A 25315-nucleotide genomic window follows, 5' to 3' on the forward strand; every position below is an offset into this window, starting at 1 on the left:
TTTAGGTAGATAGAGGGATAGAGTGATGATAAACAGATAGATAGATGGGCACATACATAATATATAAAAACATATACATATAATTCAAATATCATATAATTGTTAGTTTGTTGGTTTATATTTTTTTGGTTTATTTGCTTGACTCCTTCTCCTAAATAAGTTTCATGCACACAGGGATTTTTTTTTATTTTGTTCACTGTCTTTATCTTTAGCACCTAAAACAATGCCTGACAAATATTAATTATACAATAAATATTGGGAGGATGACTGAAAGAATCCTCATAATGCATTAAGATGGAGACTATTGTTATCCTTAATTTATAGATGAGAAAACTGCAGCTCAGAAAGATTAAATTATGTATTCAAAGTTTCAGAAGTGGGAAGCATCCAAATAAGGATTCAAACCTCCAGGGCCAGTCCTCTAACCACCATGTCACCTTCGTCTGCAGCTGCAGTAACAGGATACCTGTGGGCACGAAAGAAGCCCAACCAGCCCCATGTTTCAGTGAACTGGAAAGGCTGCAAAGGGAGCCAGAAATTTGTGGACAATGAACTTTTGAGCAGTAGGAGCTGGGTAGACCTTGTGATTAGAACTGGAGAAAGGTAGAGGGTATAAACTTAAAGACACAGTAAGGAGTTAAGAAAAAAGACACATGCCCTGGCTGCTGTGGCTCAGTGGATTGAGTGCTGGCCTGTGAACCAAAGGGTCACAGGTTCGATTCCCAGTTAGGGAACATGCCTGGGTTGCAGGCCAGGTTCCCAGGAGGGGGCACTTGAGAGGCAACCACACATTGATGTTTCTCCTGTTCCCCCCTCTAAAAATAAGTAACTAAATTTTTTTAAAAAAGAAAGGAAGCAAAAAGACACAGCCTTGCCTGGTATGGCTCAATTGGTTGGACATCTTACCAAAAAGTGAAGGGTCATCAGTTCGATTCTTGTTCAGGGCACATGCTTGGGGTGCAGGTCCCATTGCCAGTTGGATGTGTAGGAGAGGCAACTGATTGATGTTTCTCTCATACAGACATTTCTCTCTGTTTTTCTCTTCCTCCCTCCCTTTCCCCTCTCTCTAAAAATAAATAAAATCTTTTTTTAAAAAAGATACAAAGACATTCAACAGTCTGCTAGAGGATTTTAATGAAAAGGTGAGAGAATCTTACTGCTAGATATAGTGTTAAAAGCTCAGATCAACTTTTGACCCAGGCAGAACTGCTTTCCATGGTATTTTCCTTCTGTCTAATGAATAAGAAATGCAATGATTCATCAGAGATAGACGAGAAGCTAAATATCCATAATGCTAAGAATGAAGTGAAAATTATGAAAAATGATTAGGTCAATATCAAAGGAAGACATTTAATACAAAATGAATTTTTCAAAGACATCCTTGGCTTCAGTGAATTCAGTGGAGAATTTTTTTTCCAAATTCCTCAAAGAATATTTTTATATTATTTCAACTGTATTAGAATATAGAAAATAATATATTACCCAGCTTATTTTATGAAATAAATATGATTTTGATAGGATTTAATTTAAAATATGTGTAACTTGACTACAACCAAATAGTGGAATGCAAGAATGTTATATAGAAAACTGACAACGAACATTCACTAGAAAAATGATTAAATAATTATTTCAAAAAATGATGAGAAGGTTATCAGTAAAATTCAACATCTATCTCTGATTTAAATGTTAGAGGAAAAAGCACATAGAAAAATGTAATCATGTTCAGAGAAGAGAGGAAAGGATGTGTTAAGTCTAGAGAACCAACAATAGCAAAGTATAACAAAAGCATGAAATAAAGAAATAAACTAGAAAAAATAAAAACTTTTTTGGTAAACTACATGATTAAACACCTAAATTATCCAAGGAAGTCAACCAAAGCAAAACAACAGCAGCAACAACAAAAAGTCCTAGAAGCAAAGAGTTCAAAGTTACAAGGTACAAAATATCAATTTTTAAAAAATCAGCCTGGCTGGTGTAGATCAGTGGATTGAACACAGGCTGCAAACCAAAGGATCGCTGGTTCGATTCCCAGTCAGGGCACATGCCTGGGTTGTGGGCCAGATCCCCAGTGGGGGCCACGTGAGAAGCAGCTATATATTGATGTTTCTCTCCCTCTCTTCTCCCTCCCTTCCCCTCTCTCTAAAAATAAATAAATAAAATCTTTAAATATATATATGAGATAATGTCTTAGAAATAAAAATTTTAAAAAATTTTTTAAAATCCCTAAATATTAGTGAGATAGAAGATATAGTACAAGGCGATTCTATTTAGAACAGTACCAAAACAAATTACATTCCAGATTTAGCATGTGTGACACATAGTATTTATTAAAGAAAATTTAAAAGTGCAATGAGAATCATAAAAACATGAATAAATGGAGAGCTAAATTCAACTACTGCTTGGGAATATAGAGTGTAGTAAAGATAATAATAAGTTACTAGAAAGAGTCAGTCCAGAGAGGGACTTCCAGCCAAAATGGAGGTGTAGGTAGATATACTTTGCCTCCTCATACAACCAAAAGAAGGACAATAACAAATTTAAAAACAAAAAGTGACCAGAACTGCCAGAAAATTAAACTGTATGGAAGTCTGACAACCAAGGAGTTAAAGAATGAACATTCATCCAGACTGCTAGGAGGGGCGGAGACAAACAGCCAGGGTGGAGAGGACTCACTGCAAGGCAGCGGCTGGCAGAGCAGGCAGTCCAACATTTGTGTGTGGATGAATCAGGAGGAACAACTGGAGATCGAGACAGACTGTGCAACCCAGGGTTCCAGCGGAGGAAACTAAAGCCTCAAAACCTCTGACTGAAAGAATCTATGGGGGTTGAGGTGGCAGGAGAAACTACCAGCCTCACAGGAGAGTACAGGGTCCTACAATGTACACAAAACAACCCACTCAGGAATCAGAACCAGAAGGGCCCAATTTGCTTGTGGGTACAGGGGAAGTGAGTGAAAGCCAGCTAAGAGCCAAGCAAGTGTCATTGTTCCTCATGGACCCCTCCCCAACATATAGTGCCACAACACAGCAACCTGGGTTGCCCTGCCCTGGTGAATATATAAGACTCTGCACCTTACTACATAACAGGCTTGCCAAGACAAATAAAATATGTCCCTAAAGAAAGAACAGACCAAAGCTCCAGAAAAAATACAACAAAGTGATAAAGAGATAGCCAACCTATCAGATGCAGAGTTCAAAACACTGGTAATCAGGATGCTCACAGAAATGGTTGAGAATGGCTGCAAAATAGAGGAAAAAGTGAAGACTATGAAAAGTGAAATAAAGGAAAATGTACAGGGAACCAACAGTGATGGAAAGGAAACCAGGGTTCAAATCAATGGTCTGGAGCAGAAAGAGGACATAAACATAAACCAGAACAGGGTAAAGAAACGAGAATTCAAAAAAAAAAATTAGGAGAGGCTTAGGAACCTCTGGGACAACTTTAAACATTCCAACATCCAAAATCATAGCGGTGCCAGAAGGAAAAGAGGAAGAGCAAGAAATTGAAAACTTATTTGAAAAAATAATGAAGGAAAACTTCCCCAATCTAGTGAAGGAAATAGACTTCCAGGAAGTCCAGGAAGCTCAGAGAGTCCCCAAGAACTTGGACCCAAGGAAGCACACACCAAGGCACATCATAATTACATTTGCCGAGATGAAAGATGAGGAATCTTAAACGCAGCAAGAGAACAGGAGACAGTTACCTAAAAGGAGTTCCCATAAGACTATCAGCTGATTTCTCAAAAGAAACCTTGCAGGCAAGAAGGGGCTGGAAAGAAGTATTCAAAGTCATGAAAAGCAAGGACCTACATCCAAGATTGCTCTATCCAGCAAAGCTACCATTTAGAATGGAAGAGCAGACAAAGTGCTTCTCAGATAAGGTCAAGTTAAAGGAGTTTATCATCACCAAGCCCTTATTATATGAAATGTTAAAGGGACTTATCTAAGAAAAAGAAGATCAAAACTACGAGTGGTAAAATGACAACAAATTCACAATAATCAACAACTGAACCTAAAAAACAAAACAAAAATGAACTAAGCAAACAACTAGAACAGGAACACATTCACAGAAATGAAGATCACATGGAGGGTTATCATCAGGGATGTGGAGTGGGGAGAATGGGGAAAAAGTTAAAGGGAATAAGAAGCATAAATGGTACATATAGAATAGATAGGGGGAGGTTAAGAATAGTATGGGAAATGGAGAAGCCAAAGAACTTATATGTATGACCCATGAACATGAACTAAGTGAGGGAATGCTGGTGGGGTGGGGCGTACAGGGCAAAGGGGAATAAAAGGAAGAAAAAAATGGGACAACTCTAATAGCATAATTCATAAAGTATATTTTTTAAAAAAGAGTCAATCCAATCTGCAGGTAAGAGGGAGACCTGCTGTAGACCCAGATGTCATCTTAGAATCACTCACATTTGCCCTAAGCTTCAGAGAAGAGCCAGCAGCTTGAATGTGCCATGGATATATGGGGTGAAGCTGAATTGTCTGGTTTCAGGGCAACTGATGAAAGGACAGCTCTCTCCAGGACTAAAGTGCCAGCAAGAACCATTGTTCCTTTTTTGAGCCCTCCCCACACATAGCCTTCAGGCACAGTTGAGTGTCAAATATGAATTTATACAGATATCTAACAGTGCTAGCCCCACTCTGGTGATTCTGTAAGGCCCTTCCCTACCCAATTCAGAGCTATTCCACTCAAATGGCTAGCTTTGGTGCATGCTGCAGACTTTCCTAACATCCCTGAAAGGTCCACAAAATCCAAACAGTCAGTCAGTTTTGGCATGTCTTGTAACTCTGGCTAAACCATCCTAAGCCAGGTGCTAGTGGCAGCCAGCCTCAGTTCAAAACGTAAACACTCCCAGGTGCCTCCAAACCCAGCAGCTACCAACCACAGCTCACTTTGAAGCTCCTACATGGTGACCCGATGATGGACACACTGAAGCTTCTCCCAAGAGACCCCAGAATCAGCACACACAATGGCTGACTTCAGACCACACCAGAGTACCACTCAATTAGTTCCACAAATGATACACCCAAAGGGTAGACTCAGCAGGCACCAGAGCTCCACTAAATCAAACCCTGATATGAGGTCAGCCCACACATAGCAGCTTGTCCTCTATGGTCACAGCAAGTCCTCACAGCTGGTCAGCCTAAAGCATCTACTGACATGCCAACAATAACCAGTCTTCAAGTACAACAGGAGGGCACAAACAACCCACACAAAGGACACCTGGCCCAGGTGACCAAGGAGAGTGAGCCTCATGTAACTGAACACAGGTCCAGCTGCCTGCTGCTTTGAAAGCCAATACTTGAGACATCAGTGCTGGTAGAAAGGGGTTTTATTTCAGGTTCCAGCAACCTGGAAGATAGGAAACTCATGTCTCAAAGTCCATCTCCACATCTCAGTGCAGGCAAAGGCTTTTTATAAGGAAGGAGAGGGGAAGCAGAGCAAAGAGATCAAGGAAGGGGGGCAGGGGTTAAAATGCTCTCTACTGCAGACGGGCACAGTTCATTCCAATAAGGCAAGTGATGGGCTCGTGTGGTCATCCTGCTTTAGTCATCATAGCTTCATGTTGTTACTAGACAGGGGCCTGGCACTGAGTGGGTCTGCCTAGGGCACCTGTAGTATGTGAGTTCTTGACTTCATGTAGGAAAGATTTCACAACATGAATCCAGACAATTATGGGGATACATTTATTAAAGCTTGGGACACATAAACAAGAAAGGGCTTTGCATAGAAGAAGCAACAGGGAAAAATAAAAAAGAAGCAACCGGAAAGCCTAGGGTGGGCTGCCTTGGCTCACTGGGAAGTCAGAGATAAGGGGGCTGTAGGGACGGGTTCAGGGGATCAGCCTGGGACAAGTTGCCAATTGCCCATTGCCTTAGAGTTTAGGAGAAGGGTGCCTGTGAGAAAGAAGTGGAAGGGAAAGGGCAGGTTGCTCCCCAGAAGGAGAGTGTGCGTGCTGGGTCCTTTGTCTTGAGGCTTTTATCTCTCTCTTGCAGGCAGTACTCTTAGAGGAGGTCTCAGGGCTTAGGCTTCAGTAGAATATCCATCAGTTCTACAGTTGTGCCCTTTCAGGATCTTGGTCTCCACTGAATGGTCAATGACGGGGCAGAAGTTCTTTAATCATTGCAGCTGGTCCTGACATGCCCACTTGGTTTTGCTGCTTTTCTGGACCTAGAGCTAAAATATAACTGAGGCCTGATGTTATCTCCAGAAAGGTAAGGCCAGGGGAGGAAAGGTTACCCTGGGGGTGGGGTCCTTGTTTTCCCAGTTTTTCCCCCTGCCAAGCACTCAGGACCTTCCTTCCCATCATGGTAACCATCTGCACCTGGCTATAAATTGCTAAGCCATTTTGTTCAGCTACCTGTCTCAGTTTGCCTATTGTACTTGCTTGCCAAAGAATTTTCCTAGCTTCCTATTTTCCTGTCTCACTGTCATCCTGGTTTTACATCATTCTGGTTTTATGGTTGAAGGTCAGCAAATTTCCTAGAGCTGGGATGCCTGAAGGGCACAGTCTGTATCTGTTAAAAGTTTGTTCCTAGGATTCTTACACAAAGATGCTGTTTATCTACAAGCTTCATATTAGTCAGTTAGCACTTACAGAGACAATGTTAAAAGAATGGTAAGGTGGGTTACAATTCCCCACTGTAACAATTTCCCACTGTCACATTCATAGGACACCTACACACCTACTACATAAGACCACTCTGCTAGGATCAGGAGATAAAACATATCTACCTGAAACATAGAAACAAACACTGAAAGGCTGCCAAAATGAGGAGACAAAGAAATATGTCCTAAATGAAAGAACAGAACAAGACTCCAGAACTAAACAAAATGGAGGCAAGCAATCTATCAGATGCAGAGTTCAAAATAGTGGTTATAAGCATGCTCAATAAACTTAGGGAAGAACAGATGATCTCAGTGAGAACTTCAATAAAGAGATAAGAAAGATAAAAGGGAAATAGAAAACCAAATAAAACAGACAGAAAAGAAGAATACAATTACTTAAATGAAGAATATATTAGATGGAATCAACAGCAGTTTAAACTGATAAGAACAGGTACTACACTTGATCTTAGCCAGAAGGCCGAGAAGCAATCAACAGCAGTTTAGATGAAGCAGAGGATTAAATCAGAGATTTGAAAAGTAAGGAATCAGAAAACACCCAATTGAAACAGCAAAAATTTTTTAAATCCAAAAAATAAAGATAGTTTTAGAGACCTCTGGAACAACATTGAATGCAACAATATTCACATCATAAGCATGACAGCAGAAGAGAGAAAACAAGGGATTGAAAACCTATTTGAAGAAATAATAACTGAAGACTTCCCTAACCTGGCAAAGAAATAGATCTATGGGTCCAAGAAATGCAGAGAGTCCCAAACAAGATGAACCTGTAACTAAAGATGTGAGGAGTGGACATTCTGGGGAGTACCTTCTCCCTGTGATGTAGATGACAAGAGCTCTTTTGAAGAGAAATCTAATAGAATCAAATTTTTAAATGAGAGTACCCTATGATTCAGAAAAAGGAATTGATTCTCCAGATGTTGAAGCTTGAAGGCCTAAAGGTAGCTCTCAATAAGGATGGCACTGCATTTTTTTTCATTTAAAATCATTTTTATTTTTCAATTACAGTTGATGTATATTATTATATTAGTTCAGTCCAGTAATTAACATTACTTACTTATTAAGTGATCATCCCAATAAATCTCGTATCCATTGATACCATAGTTATTAGAATACAGACTGGATTGGGAGTAAAAAGGAGAAAACTGTATATGAACAATGATTAAAATTAAAAAAAAGAATATTATTGACTATATTCCCTATGCTGTACTTTACATCCTCATGACTGTTCTATAAAAATCAGTTTGTATTTCTTAATCCCTTCACCTTCTGCACCTTTCCCATCTAACAATTGTCAAATGTTCTCTGTATCTATGAGTCTGTTTCTGTTCTGCTTGTTCATTTTGTTATTTACATTCAATTGTTGATAGATATGTATTTATAACCATTTCATTGTTCATATTTCTGATATTTCTGCCTCTTCTCCTTTTCTTCCTCTTCCTCCTCCTTCTTTTTATTAATGGAAACCCTTTAATATTTTTTATACTAATAGTTTGGTGGTGATGAACTGCTTTAGATTTTTTTTGCTGATAAACTGTTTATCTGTCCTTCAATTCTAAATGAAGGTTTTGCTGGGTAGAATAATCTTGGTTTGTAGGTGCTTAGTTTTTGTGACTTTGAATATTTCTTGCCAATCCCTTCTTGCCTGCAAAGTTTCTTTTGAGAAATCAGCTGACAGCCTTATGGGAGCTCCCTTGTAGTTAAGTAACTGCTTTTCTTTTGCTGCTTTTAAGATTCCCTTTTTGTGTTCAACCTTTTGCATTTTAATTATAATGTGTCTTGGTGTGGGTCTCTTTGAATCTTGTTTGGGACTCTCTGTACTTCCTGAACTTACATGCCTACTTCTTTCACCAAGTTAGGGAAGATTTCTGTCATTATTTTTTCAAATAGGTTTTCAATTTCTTGTTCTCCCTCTTTTCCTTTTATCACCCCCTGTTGCATATGTTGATATGCTTAAAGCTGTACCAAGGGCTCCTTACACTGTCCTCATTTAAAAAAATTTTTTTTTGCTGTTCCAACTGGCTCTTTTTTGCTTTCTTAACACGGATTTATTGTTCCAATTATTTATGCAATCATTTGTTGATTCTTGTATGTTCCCTGATCAGGGATCAAACCCACAACCTTGGCATATTGGGATAATGCTCTAACCAACTGAGCTACCAGGCCAGGGCCCTACTCTATTGTTGATTCCCTATAAATTATTCTTTATTTCAGTTAGTTTACCCTTCATTTCTTACTGGTCCTCTTTTATGCTGTTGAGGTTCTCACTAAGTTCATTGAATATCCTTATAACCAGTGTTTTTGACCTCTGAATCTAGTAGATTTTGTTTAGTTCTTTTTTTAGAGTTGTGTTCTGTTCTTTCATTTGGAGCATGTTTCTTTGTCTCCTTATTTTGTAAACCTCCCTGCATTTGTTTCTATGTATTATGTAGAGCTGCTACATCTCCCAGGCTTGATAGAGTGGCTTAAGGAAGTAGGTGTTCTGTAGGGTCCAGTGGTACAGCATCCCCAGTTGCCCAAGCTGGTCATTTAAGGTGCACCCCCATGTAGGTTATGTGTACTCTCCTCTTGTAGTTGAAATTTGATTGCTGTTGACACATCAATGGCAGAGATTTACCCCCTGGCTGATCAACTGCAAGGGCTGGCTGTAACCACTCCACTGACCATTGATTTCTGACCATGGTGAAAGGTCAGCTGTGCAGGGGCAAACCCCACAGAGCAAGACTTACTTTAGCAGTGTTTGAGTGCTGGTGAGTCTGCCCCTTGAGTGTCTTATTTGAAGATTTGGTGGGTGGTGATGCTTTGATGTGGTCTAAAGCTGTCCACTAGGTACACTCGCTCCAAGGCCTCCTGAGAGGTGCCAGCCAAGGTCAGCCACCACCTGTGTTCTGCCCAGGGGCACCAGATATGAGTTACAGAGTGATCTGCAGATGGCTACTACTTGTACTGGACTTGGAAGTGCCCAGGAGAGGCAAAGCTGTGAACCAAGGCTGTTGACCACTAGTGCCACTTATCTAGAGAGGTATGGGGCACACTGAGGCCAGATGCTGCTTGTTTGAGATATTTCAGGAAAATTTTGAAGCATAAGCCAAGACAGGCCATTTACATGGAAAAGCCACTGGAAACAGCTTGGGTGGACCTAAAAGTTGGGTGGGGCAGGGCTTTAAGGAATCACTAGGGTGAGGCAAACAGTGTGAGCCAGGTTGATGGCACCTCAGCTATGGCTCCCACCTGCTGGCACTAGGGAATGAGGGATCATCAAAGGAACAATGGTCTCAGCCAGCACTTCTGTCTGAAAGAAAGCTGTTCCCCAGCTCTTGCCTTGATGCTGGATAATTCAGTCCCACATATGTCTCTGGTGCTTTTAAAACTGCTGTCCCAGTGCTGGAGCTCAGAGGGAGTGAATGTGAGTAAGTCCATGTGCAGGCCCTCCTCCTTCAGCCTCAATCCCCTCTGGTTTTTACAGTTGGAAGTTATGGGGACTTCTTTTCCTGGTACTGAAACCTTGGGATGAGGAGGTCTGGTGTGTTGGGCTTGGACACCTTGATCCTCGGGGGGGACCTCTGCAGCCAAAATATTCCTCCCAAAAACCAGGAGGGACACCTGGGGATCTAGTGATCCAAGTCCCCAGGCCAGACCATGGAACCCAGGGTTCCAGCACTTTGGAAATAAAGTGTCACAACCTCTGGCTATAAAAAACAATGGATGTTGGGTGGCAGAAGAAACTGCCTGTGTATCAAGAGAGTCTATTAAAGGGCCCCCATAGTCCTAGAATGTACACAAACCCACCCACTCTGGGAAACTCCACCAGGGCAACAGCTAGAACAGTACCAGTTGCTTACGAGAAGTGGGTGAAGTGACTGGAAATGGGACAAGTGCTGAGTAAGCAGCATTGTTCCCTCTCCAACCCCTCCCCCCATGCAGCACCACAAAGCAGTGAAGTGGGCTGCCCTACCCTGGCAAACACCTAAGACTCCACCCCTTACAATGTAACAGGTGTTCCAAGACAGGAAGTCAAAGCAGCTGTACTTAATAAACAGAAACAACACAGGGAGGCTGTCAAATTAAGGAGACAAGGAAATATGGCCCAAATGAAAGAACAGGTCAAAACTCCAGAAAAAATACTAAGCAAAACGTAGATAGCCAAGCCATCAGATGCAGAGTTCAAAACACTGGTGAAAATGGTGCTCAGAGTACTCAATGAGTACGACAATTGCATAAGGGAAGAAATGAAGGTTACACTAAATGAAATAAAGAAAAATCTACAGGGAACCAACAGTGAAGGGAAGGAAGCCAGCGTTCAAATCAATGATTTGGAGCATAAGGAAGAAATAAACAGTCAACTAGTACAGAATGAAAAAACAAGAATTCAAAAAAACAAGGAGAGAATAAGAAGATTCTGGGATATCTCCAAATATGCCAACATTTACATCATAAGGATGCCAGAAGGAGAAGAGGAAGAGCAAGAAATGAAAACTTATTTGAAAAAATAATGAAAGAAAACTTCCCTAATTTGGTGAAGGAAATAAACATACAACACAGAGAATCTCAAAGAAGTTGAACCCAAAGAGGACACACCATAAAACATCATAATTAAAATGGCAAAGGTTAAAAATAAAGAGAGAATCATAAGAGCAGCAAGAGAAAATCAGAGAGTTACCTACAAAGGAGTTCTCATAATACTATCAGCTGATTTCTCAAAAGAAATTTTGCAGACAAGAAGAGACTGGCAAGAAGTATTCAAAGTCATGAAAAGCAAGTACCTACAACCAAGATTACTCTATCTAGCAAAGCTATCATTTGGAATGAAAGGGCAGATAAATTGCTTCCTAGACAAGGTAAAGCTAAAGGAGTTCATTATCACCAAGCCCTTATTATATGAAATGTTAAAGGGACTTATTTAAGGAAAGATCAAAACTATGAACCATAAAGTGACAACAGACTCTGAACTATCAACAACTAAATCAAGAAAAACAAAAACAAAAACAAACAACTAGAACAGGAACAGAATTATAGATGTGGAGATACTACGGAGAGTTATCAGCAGGGGTGGGGAATAGGGAGTTAGGATGAAAAAGGTACAGGGGATTAAGAGGCATACTTGATAGGTACAAAATAGATGGGGGGAAGTTAAGAATAATATAGGAAATGGAGAAGCCAAAGAATTTATGTGCATGACCCTTGGACATGAACGAAGGGGAGGGGGATTGCTGGAGGGAAGGGGAATACTGAGTGGAGAGGACCAAAGGGGAAAGAAAATTGGGGCAACTGTAATAGCATAATCAATAAAATATACTTAAAAATAAAATAAAATGAAATGAATCTCCCTTGTCATGTCTATTTGTGTAAACATAGAAAAAAGATTGGAAGACCATGCAGCACACACTGTCAACAGCAATAATGTCAACGGTAAGGAACCTATGTTTAAAGAGAGAGAAAGTGGAACTTTCAGTTTTTATTTTGTACATTTTTAGTAGAGGAGAAAAATCCAATCCATTAGGAAGCAGACTATTACTTGTCCAATTGGGAAAGCAACATTTCTATTTCTGAATATTGATGAAGGATTGCATCAGCACCAATATAGATATTGTCTTATATGTTCATATTTTTTCAATGCATACCAAACCAAAATGTAATTAAATAAACCATAGAAAGAGAGAATATATGTGATGCATAACTGAAAAAATGTATAAATTATAGAAATATATATGTTTCAGATCTCTTTGGAAGAAGGGAAAGTATAACTTAAAAAACAGGCATGAAGTTAATACAATCATACCACTTACCTAAATGCCAAAGAAGGTGAACAGAAGAGATAACCATGGCATATTAAAAAGAGAAAATACAATGTTATCACATGTAAATGCATATTTTTACTCTCACTGAAAAGAGCTGCACATTAAGCCACAAATAAAACTAATAATATTTAATTCAAGCTTCTTATTGAGTACATACTATGTATGTCAGACATTGTACTTTACATAGAGCACCTCAGTTTAATCCTTGCCCTTGACGTCATGAGACATAGATGGTGTACCCATCTCAGATCAGGAAAGAGAGGCATACAGAGGTTAAGTAACTTGCCCAAAGCCATATAACTGGTAAAAAGAGGAGCCAGGATTCAGACTCAGAACTGATTAAAAAACCCAAGCAATACTGTCCATAAATCAACAAGCAAGTGCTGGTAAAGATGTGGAGAAAAGGGAACCCTAGTGCACTGTTGGTGGGAATGTAGACTGGTGTGGCCATTGTGGAAAACAGAATGGAGTTTCCTTAAAAAATTAGAAATGAAACTGTAGCAGAGCAAAAACGGAGGTTCAGCTACCTGTCACCACAGAAGCCAAATTTGTGAGGCAGATATTGGTACAAAAGAAAAAGAGGTTTTATTCAGGTTGCTGTGCAATCTTGGAGAATGGAAGACTCCTGTCTCAAAGCCCATCTTCTTTTCCTACCATGGAAACAATCCAACCATCCTCAGCAAGACCAAGACAAAAGCAGTGTCCAGAGTTCCAGATCTATTTGAAAGTACAGTGCTTTGGAATTCACAAACAGCTGCTAAGTGGTCTTGGTCCCCATCCAGGTAGCTTAGCTTGTTCCCAGCTTCTGCCTTCAGGCTCCTCCTGGAGCCTGCATGTGGAGCCCACATGGCCATAGGCCATGCAGCTGCTAGGGGCCACCGGGTCACATACACCTAAGAGAGAGTGCAAATGCACCAGTGAATGCATCACCAGGTGGGCAAGGGAGATAGCAGGAGGCTTCCTTCTGGAGGCTATGGGTTGCATGGCTGATAAGGCCAATGTGGCCCATGGAGAGAACAGGCAAGTGCATGGTATGAGTGCAGGTCACAAACAAGAGCACCTCTTTGTTTCCCTGGGATTATATTAGCTTACATGTGGGGTGGACCAGGTGCTTTCTCAAAATAACCAATTCACTTCCCAAACTTTTGCATGCTTCATGTGGGTCCACCTCCCTTCTTTCCCCATGCTAGACTGACAGACTTCTTTGATCTGCACCTCCCACTGCATCATTTTGATGTCCATGATGCATGTGCCTGCCTTCCCCTGGTCCCACCCCCAATCTAGTCCTGGAGCAGGTAAGGCTTTTTTTTATTCAATTATCTGGCTAGCTTTTCATGTGCTCAGTGTAAGAACTTCCCTATGCCACCATCTTGGCCAATGGGAGACACTCCCTGGCACTCCAACTGACTGTTTTATGGAATTAAACTGCCTTTTGACCCAGTGATCCCTATTCTGGGAATATATCCTAAGAATCCTGGAGCACTGATTAAAAAGAATATATGCATCCCTATGTTCATAGCAACATTATTTACAATAGCCAAGATCTGCAAACAGCCCAAGTTCCCATCAGTAGATGATTGGTTAGAAAAACTGTGGTACATTTACACAATGGAATACTACACAGCAGTAAAAAGTAATGAACTCTTACCTTTTGGGACAGCGTGGATGGAACTGGAGATTGTTATGCTAAGTGAAGTAAGCCAGTGAAAGTAAAATAAGTCAATAAAAGAAAAATACCTCATGGTCTCACTTATATGTGGAATCTAATGAACAAAATAAACCAATGAACAAAACAGAAGCAAAGGCATGAATACATAGAACAGAATGACAGCTCTCAGGGATGGGGAGGGGGACCAGATAAAAAAAAGTGAAGAGATTAGCCAAAGAACATATATGCATAACCCATATACATGGGCAACAGTATGGTGATGTCTTGAGGGAAGGGAAGTTGGGGCTGGGTAAAGGTGGACAAAGATGGGGACATATGGAAATGGAGACATTTCTAATAGTGTCAACAACAAAAAAAATTAAGTTAAAAAAAAGCCCAAGAAAGATATGACATATTCTATCTGATCTCCTAAAACTAAAAGTGTAAAGTCAATGTTTGTGGAGAAGTACACTTCAGTAAAAGTGTGCTCACACACAGAGTACCTGCTTTACTTTTTGAGTCACCTTTCTAAGGTACCTCTAAGTACCAAACTAGGGCTTTATTCTAGTTCTACCCTCAGATAGAAATTTTCTGTGGCAGAGCCTACTTCAATCACCCTCACACCCAGAGACTGAGACTTCTGGGTTCTCAGTTAGAATTTTCAGGAAGCCATTGTGATGGCAGAGTTGGACTGTTGCCATGGTGCCCACAGGCCCTGGGGCTGGGGACTCCCAGCATGCCTTGAAGCCCAGCTGGCCCCTCACTTCCACCTCCTCAGTGCCCTGTGGCATCTTTATCACTTAGGCTCATCTACCTATTCTTCTCCCAGGTACTCACCTTCATTTCCTCAACTCCATCCCCTCATCCTTTTGCCTCACGGTTACTCTCTGGGGCCCCAGGCTCTTCTCACCCTTCTCTCCTTGTTTCTAAAACTTCCTCCTTCCACCTCTGACTTCTTCACCCTTCAATCGTCTCACTCTCTTTCCTTGGCATCTCCCTCCTCTGGCCTTTGTATTCTTCTCTTAGTTTTCTCCCTTACTCCCCTCCTCCTCTCTCCCCTTTGCCTTCACTTCCTCACTGCCTAACTTCTCCATTCCACTTTCTCTCTGCTTCATTTCTCCCCACCATTTTGTTCTTCTCACTGTTCTGTCTCCTCCCTTCTTTTCTCCCTTACACCATCATTTCTGTCACTCTCATCTTCTCATCCCTTCTTCCTCTCTGCTTGCTCTCTCCCCATCTCTGCTTTCTTCCCAGCAGTTGAGCTGTGTTAGCTATACCCAGGGATAACAATGGAACTCGTTGAGGGAAAGGGAACAGTAACTCCTCATAAGAAGTATCGCAGCCCAAGACATAGAAGGAGGCCACGAAAGGGTAAAACAAAAGTGAAGAGGAAAAAAAAGAAGATAGATATGGAAGGCCTGAAGAAGGAAGTGGTCATGGTGAGAAAACCCAAAATGGATGATGAGTAGTTGCCCTCTGAAAACATTTCTTAACCCCAGCCTTTTAACATCTTCCCCCAAGTGTTTCTCCCTCTCCCCTGGAAATAACCAGGGTCATCACCTCTCCCTCAATGACTCTTCTATCCCCTCAGAATGATCACAAATTAACCTTGGAACAGCTGAGCACCAAGTATTCTGTGGACCTGACAAAGGTGAGTGAAGGAACTCCCTGAGGGAAGCCACCAGACCTCTTACCCTTAACCTCCGCCCAAACAGGTTTCACAGGCCACACGCACATGGCCAAAGGTGATAATGTTAACTGTTCCAAAGGGAGCTCAGAATTAGATTAGAGAATAAAACCATGATTTAAAGCAGAGCTACTCATACTTTTGTCCCTCGGACTCTTACACTCATTAATTATCAAGGAACCCAAAGAGCTTGACTTATATGGGTTACATCATCCATAATTATCATATTAGAAATTAAAATTGAGAAATTTAAAATTATTTCTGAATTCATTTTAAAACAAGAGTGAACTCATTTTATATTAGAATAAATAATTTTATGACAACTGCTTTTCAAAACAAAAAAAATTAGTGGAATTTTAGATTTTAAAAAAATATTTATCTATTTATTTTTAGAGAGGGAAGGGAGGGAGAAAGAGAGAGAGAGAGAAACATCAATATGTGGTTGCTGGGGGCCATGGCCTGTAACCCAGGTATGTGCCCGGACTGGGAATCGAACCTGTGATGCTTTGGTTTGAAGCCTGCACTCAATTCACTGAGCTATGCCAGCCAGGGCCTGCATTTTAGATTTTTACAAGCCTCTTTAATGTCTAGCTTATTAACAGAAGACAGCTGGATTCTCATATATTTTTGGTATTAAATCTGTTGTGATATCATGTATCATGCAGCCTTTGGTAAATCCCATTACACAATCAAGAGAATGAGACTGAAAAAGACAAACAACAATTTAGTATTATTATGAAAATTGTTTGAACATGTGGACCCCTCATGAAAGGGTCTTGGGACTCCATATGTCCCCAGACCACACTGAAAACCACTGGCATAACAATAAAATCATACATTACTACTATTACTATTACTATAGTAATAGTAATTACTATACTATCACTATGCTGCTGCTACTATAGCCACTATTACAATGACCACAGACAAAACCTTGAATACAAGCCTTCAAAATCTAATCTCCTCTTAGATTTAGAATTTCTTTGCTGGAGGGGATTCCTCTGGTAACCAAGGAGGAGTATAAGGCACTTATCTTGTTTTTTATTAAAATTGTGTATTTTTCCGTGGGAAGTTGAGAAGTGGCCAAGAGGGATTAAAGAGAGTTTATTTTATAATACTTTAGTAGGTTCTAATATCATTTTCTTTAAGAAGAAAAATACACAAGCTTGCACAAGGCTAAAGTGAGAATCTATGCATTTGTGTATTTAGCTGATCTTTTCCTATTTCTAAGCAAGAGTCAAAGTGTGAACAGTCCATATGCTATTGACATTCTGTAATGTGTCCCATTATTACATTAGCCTCGCACTTTATTTCTATATTACAAATTATTCCCACTAGAGTTAGAGCTCCATAAGCATAAAGGACCATTCTTATTGATTTTGGTATCCCTACCAAAGTACCAGGCCCAAAATGGGTGTTCGTGAACCAATCTATAAATTCAAAATTCATCCTGTGTAAGCATGCTCAGTAATATCCCTTCTATGACACAAATTTTAAAATCTCACTTATCCAGGAAAAACTTCTAGTCTGACCCTAAGAGAACTTTATCGATCTCTAGACCCTTCTTGGGGCTATAATGGCAACTCTGAGTTTTGAAGCCAGGTTTTCCTTTGCTATAGCTATTTGTTTTTTCATGATTTTCTACCCATTCTTATCTCTTCTTCACACAGGGCCTTAGCCCTAAAGAGGCACAAGAAATCCTGACTCGAGAAGGACCCAATACTCTTACCCCACCCCCTACCACTCCAGAATGGGTCAAATTCTGTAAACAACTGTTTGGTGGCTTCTCCATCCTCCTGTGGATTGGTGCCATCCTCTGTTTTATGGCCTATGGCATTCAGATGTATTTCAGTGAGCACGCTACCAGAGATAATGTGAGTCTATTCAACTACTACTGTCCAGCGCGGTCTCTGCTCAGCCCCTGACACTCTCCTGCACACCAGCCTAGCATTCCTGAAGTGCTCTAACCCAATCTCTAGTACTCCCAGGACTTTCTAAGGGAACCCTCAGTGCGTCCTGGTTTCCCTGGTCTTTTCTCTGGGAAGTTACTGATTCAGCCCCCAGAAACTTGCTCTCCTTTGATTATCTTCCCAAATGACCATCATAGCACTTTGCAGTCTCTTTCTCTTTTCTAGAATTTTAATCTCTTCACCTCTTTCCTCCCCATCTCCCTTACTATCTGCCTCTGTGCACCCCACAAATAGCCTTCTTGGAGCGGACCTGGGATTTTGCTGGCCACTCACTATAGCTCAGGAGTTGCTTCACCCAGTCAGCCGTGTAAGCCAGCCCTGTCTCAGATTGCACTGACCTGTACTCTCCAGCTGAGTCCAATGGTTTATTGCACCTGGAGAAATAGCTATTCTCCTTGCAGTTTTCTGAGGATGAAGAGGAAGAAAAGGATCTACTGATCAGCTCTTTCTTTCCCTACCCCTAGCTGTACCTGGGCATTGTACTTGCTGTTGTGGTCGTCACCACTGGCTGCTTCTCCTATTATCAGGAGGCCAAGAGTTCCAGAATCATGGAGTCTTTTAAGAGTATGGTGCCTCAGGTAGGATTAGTGTGGGAGAATCTAGTGAGTGGAAGTATAGAATGCAGCAAAATGCACAATTATGAAGTCCCAAGAAAATTATATCCTACAATGAGTGAGCTGAGTGAGACTGGTTATGACACTGAGGCTCACTTCATTTTTTTCTTTATCTGGCTTTAAAAGTACCCTGAGGATCAAGTAGAATAATTGGTAAGAAGAAAACAGACAGGAGGGTGTTAAGAATAGTATAAGAAAGGGAGAAGCCAAAGAACTCATATGTACAACCCATGCACATGAACTAAGGTGGGGGTACTGCTGGAGGGAAGGGGGGTACCAAGTAAAAGGGTGGCAAAGGGAAAAAATTGGGACAATTGTTAACAGCATAATCAATAAAATATACTTTTAAAATTGGAGTTTTAAGTGGAAATAAAATTTTGGAAAATTCAAAACAAACAAAAACATGTACCCTGAGAAAGGCAGAGCATCACCCATGAAGTGGTCTGCTACAGAATGCATAATTTGAATATAAGGAGTATAATATGAAGCCCCAAATGAGAATGTTCTATTTTTTAAAAAATGGCAAAAGAGGTTGGAGAGGCTAGTTGTTCAAATGTTGACGACCTTAAAGAAAAAGTACAAATGTGTAAATGTTCCAGGTTAAAAGAGGGTGAACAGACAAGACAACTAAATGTAATGCGTGGCCTTAGACTTCTGCACTGGAAGAGAAAAAATATACTGTAAAAGATATAAGAGTAAAAGATATATTGGGTCAACTGACAAAACAGAAATGCATACAGATTAAAATATTGTGTCAATGTAAAATTTACTGAAATTGATAACTGTATTATGGTTATTTGATATCCTACTTGTTGGAAAATGAACACTGAAATATGTAGAATAAAAGATCATGATGTGTGTAATTTACCCTCAAATGGTTCAAGAAAGAAATTATTCACATATACCCATAGAGACAAAGGACAAATGATAAAGCAAATATGATCAGATTTTAATAGGTGAGCTAGGTAAAGGTTATACTGGTGTCTTAGGTACAATTTTTATTCTTGAACCTTTCTAAAAGTTTAGATAATTTTCAGATAAAAAGGTGTTTTTGAGAACCCAGAAATAATATGACAGTAGAAAGAGGTTTCTAGGCACAGGTCTAGAAACTTGGAAAGGAACAAGTTCCAAAATTTCAACCACTTGATGATGCTCTAGCATTATAACCCGGGATCATCATCTCCCTTGAGCAAGAGTTCTGAGGAAATGTTTTGGGTAGAATGAACTAGAAGTTTGGAAACTAACAGCTTTTGCTTTCTAACAAACCACCCCCCGACTCAGTGGCTCAAAACAACAAACATTATTTCTCACAATTCTATGGCTGGGCTGTTCTTCTGATCTGAGTTGAATTTAGTTGATGCTGGAATGTCTAAAATGACCTCATTCACATGTCAGGGGCCTCAGCTGAGATTACTGGGGCCAACTAGGGCTTTTCTCTTGATGATCTATCTTCCTCCAGGAGGCTTAACATGGGCTTGTTGGCAGAGTGGTTCCCAATGACAACAGGGCAAGCCCCAATGTGCAAGCACTTTTAAGCCTCTGCTTGCATTACAATTGCTAATGTCCTGTGGGCCAAAGCAAGCTATCTATAGTCAAGCTTAAGTGTAGGGTTGGAGAGATAGACCCCATCTCTTAGTAGGAGAAGCATCAAAGTCACAATGCAAAGAGCCCTGCAAACAGCAATGGTAAGAATTTGCAATCTGCCTTTCAAGAATTATATTTTTGTACACCTAACAATTATATCATGCTATTAACCAGTGTAACCCCAATACATTTAACAACTTTTTAAAAAATGATATGGTAAGTGACAATGTAAGGAAAGAGAGTCAGAAAAGGAGACCAGGAACAGGAGCAGAATGCGGAGAGCAGAAAGCTTTGGAAATGACCCTGTACTATCTTCCCACAGAAAGCTCTGGTAATTCGAGATGGAGAGAAGATGCAGATCAATGCACAAAATGTGGTGGTAGGAGACCTGGTAGAAGTGAAGGGTGGAGACCGAATCCCCGCTGACATTCGGCTAATCTCTGCAGAAGGATGTAAGGTGAGGGGATGTGGAAAGCTAGGAGAGGGAGCCAAGCATGGCTTTGAGGCACTGTGTTGACCTTGGATCAGTGAAAGTATGATATTATTACTTAGAGCCTTTAGAAGTTACAAGTGTAGATTTGAGGTTAGAGACAATAAGGTGCAGGTTTGTAAGTTTATGTTTCTCTCTGCATGTCAATAATGATGATGTTGGTAGCAGATAAAGCTGTGTCATCTTTACAAAAGAATTTTTTTTACCCAGTGCTCACTTTACGACTCATCCTCCCTCCCATCTTAGGTGGACAACTCATCCTTGACAGGAGAGTCAGAGCCCCAAACCCGTTCCCCTGATTTCACCCATGAGAACCCTCTGGAGACCCAAAACATCTGCTTCTTCTCCACCAACTGTGTGCAAGGTGAATATCACATCATAAATATCCTAGATTCAAAAGGAGAGGTTGAAAGATTTCAGGAAGTCTCTATCTTCTAAATATAGTAGGTTGGGTAACAGCTGGTAAGAAGTAGCCTAGGCTCTCCATCATTCATGAGTTGTATGACATTTCATAAAAGGTCAAAACCATCATTTGCACAATAGTGACACTAAAAATTGCTACCTTATAGATTTTTTGTGTGGATTAAAGGAATAATGCACATAAAATGGTTAGCACAAGGCCTAACACATTGTAATTGCCCTATTATTATTCTAGTTAGCAAATGGACTATGCTTTATGAGCTGAATATAACACAGAGGGGAGGAAAATTATTCAACTCTGCTTGGTCTTTCTTCCCCTGAGGTAAACCCTATCTTCTCACTATTCCAAAAGAGGATAGGGACATTGAAATTTAACTTCCCAGAGGTGCCATTCACACTTTGGCTTTGCTCCTTCTTCTACATCTTTTCCCCTAAAGGAGGTCTGCATAACTCTCTGGAACACACATTAAAATCATTATTCATACTTAAGAATAAATGTTTAAATATCTAAGGCATTGCTTTTTTTAATTGAATGCCTAGTATGTGTAAAGTGTTACAGATAACTGATTCTCATAACACTATATAATAGATACTACTTTTATTTTACACGTGAAAGACTAAGGTTTAAAGAAATTAAGTGTAGTATCCAAGAGCAACACTCAACAGAAAAGAGGAGGATCAAGGATTCTAATGCAGGTTTGTCTACAAAAGTGCATGCTCTTTTCACAGACTCTCCTCTGGAATAAAGCTTTCTAGTGACCTCTCTGGTAATAAAATTAGTTTATTTGGAATTACCTTAAAGGATAAGGGTAACATTGAGAGTAATCTTAAGACTGAAGAAGAATCCAACCAGAAAATAAAATATAATTTAAAATAATTTTTTAAAAAATGTGATAGACAGTTGCAAGCTTGCAAGTTAGCAAGCTTCCTCCAAAATCACTAGATTTCCATTATTAAATTTTTGAAAGAAATTTGCTCAAATTTCCTCTTCCAAAAAAAATTTTTCATCAGCAAAGTATATGCTTCAGATAAGGGGGAAAGTGGGTGATAGCATTCCATTTGAGAAACAAGGATCTGGCTAGAACGGAGGAGGCTTCTGTGAGAGATTAGAGGGATCCAAGACATGGCCAGAGTGGTGGAGCTAGGTTGAAGGAACTCTTGACTATTAAATTCAGGAATTTCTGTGCAATCTGAAAACTAGTAGCATAACTTTAACCTTTATCCTAAAGCTTTGCCTCCCTGCTGTGGACTCTGACAAAGCTGATGGTATTGTACTAACATCTCTCTTTGAGTTCTTAAGCATCTTCACGGGGGACTCAAGCTATTTCTCTGGCATTATATAAAAGGTTATAATGGGCTATAGGAGGCTTGGCCTTCTTAACCTTCCCCAAGATTGACATCAACCCACCCTGTCTCTAAACACATTGGGATTAGTTATTAAATCCCTTTCTCCAAGCATGGAGGAATGAAAATGAAGAGGTAGACTAAATTATGGAATTCTTTTTTTTTAAAGATTTTATTTATTTTTAGAGAGGGAAGGGAGAGAGAGAGAGAGAGAGAGAGAGAGAGAGAGAGAGAGAGAGAGAGAGAAACATCAATGTGCAGTTGCTGGGGGTTATGGCCTGCAACCCAGGCATGTACCCTGGCTGGGAATCAAACCTGGGACACTTTGGTTCCCAGCCCGCGCTCCATCCACTGAGCTACGCCAGCCAGGGCGGAATTCTTTATAGATACAGGTAAAATGGATATAGGTGACTCCATACTCTACTCCCTCCCAAAATATAAAAGCCCTTTCAACACCTCTCAGTTACTTTAGCATCTTCTTTTCACAAGGCTCAATAAATGCCTCTGGCAACCAGTCTGAAACTCAGCTACAGAGTACCTCAGACTGTGACACTTTCCAGAACCTCCACCTAACATTGACCCTGCCTGCCTTCTGTCTGAGCAGGACCCTCTTCTGAGACTCATCTAGCTGAAGGTGACTTTGGAAATATACGTTAGATGTTGTGGGAGCTGCCAGATTGGAGCTGCCAGATTAGAACAGGCCCTCCAAATTACACATGTGATTTTACATCTGCCCTTCTGGAGACCCTCAATTCATCTAAATAAAATAAATAAATAAACTAATATTTGAGTGCTACTATATACCCAACCCTCTTCTAGGCTCTTTTAAAAACTTTTATTCCTCATAGTTTTGTAAGTGTTTTCATCTCATTTTAAAGAACAGGAAACCTATGTCTCAGAGAATTTAAGTAACTTTCTCCCAGGCAAACAGCTGGAACATTTGAAAGCTGAATTTCCAGCCCTGAGTTTTTCTCATTCCAAAATAAGTACTATTTGTATAATATGTTGTTTTAGGGGGCAATTCTGGCTGTGACTTTAATGGTAGGAATTTCAGCCATTATGGTAAAGCAGGAAGAATTATTTTGAGTAAAGAATCTTGCTGAGTCTCTCATTCCAAGCCTTGTAGGTGAGTGATCTGCATCAGGTGTGTGTAAAGCTGAACGAACATGATGTCTCAGCTCCCCTTCTGAGTTGGAGCAGTGCTGGTGGAGGGAAGAGCACAGTAGCCTAACTGTAATGGCCTGTCATACCCAGCAGGGGCAGACTGGCTCTAGCCAGCAAAGCAGGCAGGGGGCTCAGGTAGAGCAGTGTTTCTCACGTCAACACTATTGACATTGAGGCAAAATAAGTCCACGTATGGGGAGAGGAGGGCTTTCCTGGGGATGGCAGATGGTTAGAGGCATCCCTGCGCTCTACATACTAGCTGCTAGTAGCAACCCCTTCCCACCCAGCTGTGGCAACCAAAACTGTCTCCAGACATTGCCAAATGTCTCCAATTTGCCCCCATTTGAGAACCATTGGACTAGAGGACAAGAAGATACCAGAACATAGGACTCCAGCAGATCGGTAACTACCAGAGATCTAGAAACTTCCAGCTACTGAGGGCAAAATAAGAAATATATACACAGTAGAAGACATTTAGATTAAATATAATGAAGACCTTCACAGTAAAGACACTTGGGCAATAAAACTGGGTATATATGGAGAACTGTGAAATATCTTCAGAGATTTTTTAGACTAGGAGACCCTTATTTGTATAAACTAAATATGAGGAGACTAGAATATAATGACCACTCAGAGGTTCTTGAGTTTCCACCTTGTTTTTAACTGCTGACAGTTTTTGCAGAAACCATACCTAACATTCCTCCCAACTCATACTTCCCCCTTCATCCACAGGAACAGCCCGGGGCATCGTGATTGCTACAGGAGACTCCACAATGATGGGCCGTATTGCCACCCTGACATCAGGCCTGGCAGCTGGCAAGACCCCCATTGCTAGAGAGATTGAACACTTTATCCATCTGATCACCTCAGTGGCCATCTTTCTTGGTGTTGTTTTCTTTGGGATCTCCATTATATTGGGCTATGGCTGGCTGGAAGCTGTCATTTTCCTTATTGGCATCATCGTGGCCAATGTCCCTGAGGGGCTGCTGGCCACTGTCACTGTGAGTAGCCAGGGTAGAGGGTGGCCCCCGGGCAGACAAACCACTCCAGGAATATGAAATCGCTAGTGTGTGTTTCATTGCCAAACTTCTCAAGTGCAGAGTATTCCTAATGTGTATATAGATGTCAGAACATTTAGCTTCCAAATTACATTTACTTCCTCTACTCATATTTTCTGGTGCCTTCTTTTCCTCTCACTGAGAAAGGAAGTGAGTTACAATACAGAAAACATTAGATTTTAAGTCTTGGGGAGTGAATTCTTGTCCTGGCTGGTGAACTTGTCCAAATCACTTACCTCCAAGCCTCAATTTATTCATCAGTTTATAGAGGAAGACTAACTTAGAATCATAGAATTTACTGGAAAGGACACCCAAACCCACATAAATTCAACTCTCCAACCAATGCTGATTATCCTGTACAAAGTCTGTGAGAGATAATGATTGTTTCTAGTCATGAGAAGCCCACCCCTTTTTGCCTCAGCTCATTTCATTGTTGGGTTGCTCTGGTCTGATTGTATTGTGTTGAGCAGAAATATAACTTTTTGTTTAGTCCCGGTTTTCCCATTTGAAGAAACACAAAATAAGTCAATTCTCTCTCTTCTATAAACCACCCTTTAGATTTTTGACAGTAGCCATTATGTCCCCTGAAACTCTCCAGGTAGGAGGTGAAATAACAATCCCTTTCCCTTAGCCATGTAGCATGGTCTTCAGGACCCTTGTCTTGCTGATCACCTATTTGGGGTATGCTCTAGTTTACTAAAATAAAAATAAGAATAATACTCAAGGTATGGTTGAACTAGCACAAAAACATCAGCAATAGTGATATTACATAAATAAAACATAACCCCATGATTGGAATTCTGCACTTACATAACCACATCCTAAAAACTCATTAGCTTTTAAAACAACCTTCCACACACCTGACTTTTCTTGAATGTACGGTCAACATAATTTAT

General features: G+C 40.5%; 1 protein-coding gene and 1 pseudogene across 1 annotated transcript in view; one reads left to right on the forward strand and one right to left on the reverse strand.

Moving 5' to 3' along the window:
* Positions 1 to 7005: 7005 nt before the first annotated feature.
* Positions 7006 to 7114, reverse strand: LOC114512215 (annotated as a pseudogene).
* Positions 7115 to 15482: 8368 nt separating this feature from the next.
* Positions 15483 to 25315, forward strand: part of LOC114511839 (sodium/potassium-transporting ATPase subunit alpha-4) — a 33156-nt gene continuing 23323 nt past the window's right edge. The window contains exons 1-7 of the mRNA XM_028530613.2: positions 15483 to 15527; positions 15680 to 15739; positions 17446 to 17649; positions 18210 to 18323; positions 20266 to 20400; positions 20680 to 20797; positions 24094 to 24362. Coding sequence (XP_028386414.2) covers positions 15498 to 15527; positions 15680 to 15739; positions 17446 to 17649; positions 18210 to 18323; positions 20266 to 20400; positions 20680 to 20797; positions 24094 to 24362 — 930 coding nt within the window. The 5' untranslated portion in view covers positions 15483 to 15497. The remainder of the gene's footprint in view (positions 15528 to 15679; positions 15740 to 17445; positions 17650 to 18209; positions 18324 to 20265; positions 20401 to 20679; positions 20798 to 24093; positions 24363 to 25315) is intronic.

Source organism: Phyllostomus discolor, chromosome 14, assembly GCF_004126475.2.
Source record: "Phyllostomus discolor isolate MPI-MPIP mPhyDis1 chromosome 14, mPhyDis1.pri.v3, whole genome shotgun sequence".
NCBI classification, from domain to species: domain Eukaryota; kingdom Metazoa; phylum Chordata; class Mammalia; order Chiroptera; family Phyllostomidae; genus Phyllostomus; species Phyllostomus discolor.